The following is a 5,785-nucleotide window of genomic DNA, read 5'->3' as shown; positions in this document are numbered from 1 at the left end:
TGCACACCTTTTAGTCCCATTTCATGCATCTATTTAGCTTGGGGAGACCCTACTTGCCTTGTACTACCTTTTAGTGCAATATAGTGGGATTATTTTGGAGTATTCGTACCCCTTTATTTGTTGGGTTTCACACGCCTAACAAGATCCATGATATCAAATCAGAAAAGAGCGGGAGAAGAAGAGAGTGATGCAAAATGATAACCGATTTGTAGCCCTCTAATCCATAAAATCTATCATATAGAGATAACATGTATTACCCATATGACATGCATTATTCAATTTCACTAACAAAAGATGATTTAAAACACAAAATTACCTAGAATTGATCCTGAAAACAACAAGAAATGGCTTCCTTAGAAACTTATGGGTAGCTGCTACCTTACTACTGAGGAGGGGGATATGTGTCCATGGACCACATTCTGTTTCTAGCAAATTCATGGGATTTAAGATACAAGCAGCAATAGCATAGATAACATTAAAAAAACTACAAAAAAATACACATGTATTGGTTTGATGTCCAGAAGGTCACCGCGGTATGTTAGGGCCCAAGACAACCAATACAGAGCCAAGAAAACAAAGACTAACAAAACAAGAAACACACAAAGGATGAAAACAATTAACTGGTGTACTAAGACACCAACATCTCCCACAACGAAATCTAGAATGAGAGTAGAAAGGAACAAGAAAGGCTCATAGCGGTCCAAATCCACAAGATAAAATTGAAGAAGTATGTTGTTTTTATTAGGTTTCGTTCTAAGATAGAGTTATTTCAGATTATAGATCCGTTCTTAAAATGAATTATTTCAAATTTTAGTCTGTTCTTTAGTACGTTATTTTAAAACCTAATTAGAGATTAAACAACGAAACCACCAAAAGTAGAGATGTACGATCACACAATTTCACCCAACAAACACAAATCCTAGAAGATCCACATAATCGATTTTGAAACAAACACTAAAAACCAAAGAAATACAGAAAGAACGAAAATAAAAAAAGGAGAAACAACAGGAGTACACGAGTAGCTAACCTTTGTATCACGCATTCAGAAGAAAATGTTGGTAGAACAACGATTGGAACAAGAAACGTTCATAGAACGACGATCGGAGCTACCTTGCGCTATGACCCCAACTTGAACAACAACAAGAATGTTATCCACAACTTTTACAAGAGAGAACCTCACTACAAGATCACTCAGCTCTCAAACAATTATGTATTTATGTATAAACCCTAGAATAGATAAACTATGAAACCCTATTTCTAGATAGAATATAAAGAGAATACAAAAGTGATAAAATGAGAGTTCTAAACAAAATGAATTGAACAAAACAGTTAATATTTCGGGTTAAGAGATGATCAATGGATCGAAAGATCCACACTCCTAAACCTGCATAAATACAAAATACACCCTGCAACATAGAATAATAACACGAACTATCCTAAAGAACAAAATGTTAAGTTTGAATCTTATAAATAGATATAGTTTTTAACATAAAAATACAAAAAACTGTGTGACTACAATGTTTTATAATTTATTATGTAGCTGCAATGTTTTATATCTCACCAAATATGCTCTAAAAGTAAAGTGATTACACAAACCGAGCTAGGTTCAAATGTGGATTGACATTTATTGTGTTGACGTGTGGATAATGCTATTATGTGAGAATACTAAAAAAATATGTTGTTTGGTAATTTGAATATGTTTAATCTTACATAACTATTGTCATTATCACACATTCATAATAATTAAATCGTCTATAAAGTTATTATATACTTTTTTTATTATTCTCATTTTGTCAGAATGCTGTCAGAATTTTATTGTGTCGTATTCTATAAAAATGAAAGTGAGTAAAAAATGATGTGTAGGAACAAAAATAAATAAGAATTAGTGAGAATGCATGAAAATGATGATACTTGTGTAATGTTGAACGTATTCACATTAGCAAACAACATTTTCTCTTAGTAATTCTCATATAATAACATTGTCCACACGTCCGCACAATAATTGTCAATCCACATTATAACTTATAGCCCTACACAAAACTACCTATCTTTCAATTTTAGGACGAGTTGCAAGACTGATAGATTTGAATAGGGTTCGAAACCAACACTACGACAAACTAGGAATATTCGAGAAAGACTTTTACGTATTGGGGACCATATTTTTAGTGTTTCACAACTCTCAAATTAACAAGTTGTGAGGTTAGTGGTCATTTGGATGATGCATCAAAAAACAATAAAAATATTTAAATAGGATTTGGAAAAAAAGGTCATTTTTATTTTTATGATTAATTTTGTCTTAATAAATGTTAGGCTTAAAATGCATGCATTAATTAAAACATAAGTTTAGCGGCCTAATTTTATTACAGATTGTAATCATACATATAGTTTACAACATGGCGTTGTGTATCTATTAAATTTCACGAATTCAAAATTCAAAATCATCTTGATTAGGCTTTGGCGAAGTCAATAGAGCCGTATAAAGTCTTAGCCTATCTTCCCCAAGTGAAGAACACCTAGACAAAGGTCTCCTTGGTCTAATAAACGACAACGAGTTGAGTGTAAGTCTATGCTTGTACCTCCTCCAAGCCAATTGAATCGCAACTGCGGCCCAAGTCCTCCATCCTGGTGAATAATATCTTGCACTCATCTTCACTTTTTCGTTCACAAAAGTATATCTAAAATGTTGTGTAACATACTTTACATCTTCGGCATCTAGGCCAAAAGCTTCTGTGGTCTCGAGAGTGACTAGTGTTGATGATGATGAAGGTAGTCTTTCAATGAAAGGTCTCTTTAGACACCACGATAAGAGCTCGTCCCCACTGAAGTTTCCTGGGCCTAACATACAACTACTTTTGACACCATCTCGTAAATATTGGCTACTTTGAAGATGCCCTCGTACTATAAATAACATCCTTCGCACTGCATCTCCCTCTCGAGTAATCTATTATAATTTTAACGTTAAAGAAATCAGTTATCATATGCAATAAATTGAAATTATTATTAGTGATCCGAATACGTGTAATTAAGGACTAAGAGAAAATTATAACATGTATCAATTAACTTACTATTTCTCCATTAGTGTAAATAAGGGGCTTAACACGGTCACATATGTTCTCAAGGACCAGGTTGTCCATATGTTGAAATAAAGGTACCTGAGTTAAACATTGATAAAAATTCAAAGAATATAGTGATACTTAAATTACATATATATTTTGTTACGCAAATATTAATAGTAATAATGTAATATGTACCTGTCGAACCAAATCCAAGCATAGATGGTACTTTATATCTCTTCGCAGGCCCTCAGGCAGGTTGCGAATCATCTCACACTCATCAACTCCACGCATGGCTGCCCAACTTTTTCTCTCGTAATTTCTGACTCTTTGTCTAAATTCTTGAGGGAGGCGTCTCCTCCTCATCCACCACTCTATGTCTCTCATTTTCAACTGCATTGCTAGTTTCTTTGATGTCGTTGCATGCAAAAACACCTTCACATATGCATACATTTTGACTTTTTATAAAACCACAATTACCAAACTAATTTCAAATTGAACTCTACGACATCCACAATTCCACATTCATACTTACCTTAATGTTTCCAATCAACATGGTGACTAAAAGGAGGCCCGTCGTGAGAACAATGATAATGAAAACCACTTCCAACCAATCTGTTGTGCTCTCCAAGTTACCAAATGTACTGTTACATGAGTTACACATAGCATAATCAAAATTTTGTGCTTGAAAGACATAAAAAGATATATATATAATCTAATCATCTTAGTACCTTAGTGTCATCAAACCCCAAAATATGGGGAAGAGTATCTTCTCCAATCTGCTCTCATTGGTAACGAGTTGAACTGTCCATTTATATGCACCAAAACTGAAACTGTCGCTACCTTGTAGACAAGTAGTCCTTGTGCTTCTACTCTCACCCCATAAGAGTCTCCACGTGTCTCTTATCACTAGTTTGTTTGTTCCATAATACATGAAGTTTTCACACGTCAATACTCTTGGCATGCATCCATTTGTTTCCATGCATTTCTCCTTCAAGCATCTGGAAGTCCTCTGGGCTCCTAGCAAGTACCAACAAGCACCCACAGCCTGCATGATCATTTGCATGTTGTTGAGACAAGATCAAGATATATGGTTGAATTAAATCAAACTATATATCTTGGAAAGGATATTACATGAGAGGCGACAAAATAAGCGATCAAGTTGAGGGCTACTCCCCACCAAACAGTACCAAAAATGTAGACGGAGTGAGTTTGCATGCTTCGTAGGAGGCGAAGAAAGTGATAAATCTTGGGTAGGTATTGGATGAGAAACGTGATTAGGAAAATTGTCATCACAACCGTTGTTGAACCTTTTTCTAGCAATCTCGGGATCACTACCCATAATACTACCTGCGATAATCGTTTTTTAGCCCATGAATAAAACCCACTCATTAGCTCTTATTTTTTTTTATCCCAGCTGAACAGAAGAATCCACCATGGGTTCCTTGTGGGTATAAAAGGCAATGGTTTTATGATAATGTTTTGTAATCTATGGAACAAACTTAAAGAGTTGTATGCTCGTACTCTAGTGAACAACAACTTGTTTTTAATTAACCCAACATAACATAAGAGCGGTAGTGCTCACTTATGTTAAGAATGTATACAAGCACATGGCCTAAATAAAATGCTGTTTGTATGAGCTGTAAACAAAACAAGGCTTACGAAAAAGGTTGGTATAATGGAGCTATTTATGGCTTTTGTTTTGTTCATATGTGGATTTTTTGACAACAATTTTTTGTTTTTGAAATATCTCTTTTATTTTTAATTATTGATAATTGACTCTCTACTTAAATGGTATTTTGGGATTTTTAGATAAAAAGTTATCCAAACGTACTCTGAAATATGTTTAATTAAATTAGGAAAACAGAACCTGAGAGATTGGTAAGACGACGAAGATATCAAGTGAGAAGCGGTTTCTGGCCTCCGTCATCAACCTCGTCAGCACGTTCCGTACAATCGATTCATCGGTGCTGAACCGGCGTTCGTCAAGTGGAGATGACCTTTTCATCTTGAACCGCAACCATATATTCCACAGGTGCAACGCGTCCGTCATGCACCGGAGCACCGTCACAGTGACGGCGAACCACCCGTCGACGAACAAACACATGCACGACTCGCTAATCGACAGAGTGTAGAAGAAGAGCGGGTCCACGAACAGACCCATCGCACACACCAACAGGAAAACCCGGTTCCATTCTTGGACCCATGGAGATCTCGGGTCAATTCTTGCTCTCCCACTTGGACTACACACGCTATATATGTTCTCCTCGTACTCTTTTTCTGCTACTTCTTCTTCTTCGTCAGTGGTTTCTGTGTAAGCATCTGAATGTTCATTCCTACAAGCCATGTTTGCTCACTGTGCGTTTCTGTCTCTGTGTGACTGTGTGTGTGTGTGTTTCAGAGAGAGAGAGAGAGAGGAATATATGTACCGAATTTGTTTGGAGAAGAAGACATAAAAATTTTGTAGCGGTGAGAGAGCTCAGCTACAGAAGCTAAAATGTACTACTTTACTCCTTCTGTGATTTATTGTTGTGTGTCTACGTGTGTATATTTGACACGTATAAAAAGGATGCTATTGGAAAAAAATTGTTTTACCATATTTCATATGTTGTTTGTCATTCTATTGAATTGACGATTTCTATTGGTTGTTGAAACATAGGAACCAGCTGAGATTCTTCGATGTTGTCAAATTTCTTATTTTGTTTTGTTCAACGGAATTTACTATTTGAAAA

The 5,785-nt window shown here is 35.6% G+C and overlaps 1 protein-coding gene across 1 annotated transcript; it reads right to left on the bottom strand.

Annotated features, from left to right (window-relative positions):
* Positions 1-2,352: 2,352 nt before the first annotated feature.
* Positions 2,353-5,564, bottom strand: LOC145061877 (cyclic nucleotide-gated ion channel 4-like). The gene is made up of 7 exons (XM_079009458.1): positions 4,924-5,564; positions 4,188-4,403; positions 3,785-4,101; positions 3,589-3,697; positions 3,252-3,488; positions 3,066-3,152; positions 2,353-2,941 (listed from the first exon to the last, which is right to left on the bottom strand). The coding sequence occupies exons 1-7, from the start codon at positions 5,398-5,400 to the stop codon at positions 2,426-2,428; spliced, it is 1,959 nt and encodes a 652-aa protein (XP_078865584.1). The 5' UTR covers positions 5,401-5,564; the 3' UTR covers positions 2,353-2,425.
* Positions 5,565-5,785: the final 221 nt, after the last annotated feature.

This window comes from Lactuca serriola, chromosome 7, assembly GCF_051521515.1.
Source record: "Lactuca serriola cultivar US96UC23 chromosome 7, Lser_US96UC23_V15, whole genome shotgun sequence".
Taxonomy (NCBI): domain Eukaryota; kingdom Viridiplantae; phylum Streptophyta; class Magnoliopsida; order Asterales; family Asteraceae; genus Lactuca; species Lactuca serriola.
This window is presented reverse-complemented; position numbering and strand designations above follow the sequence as displayed.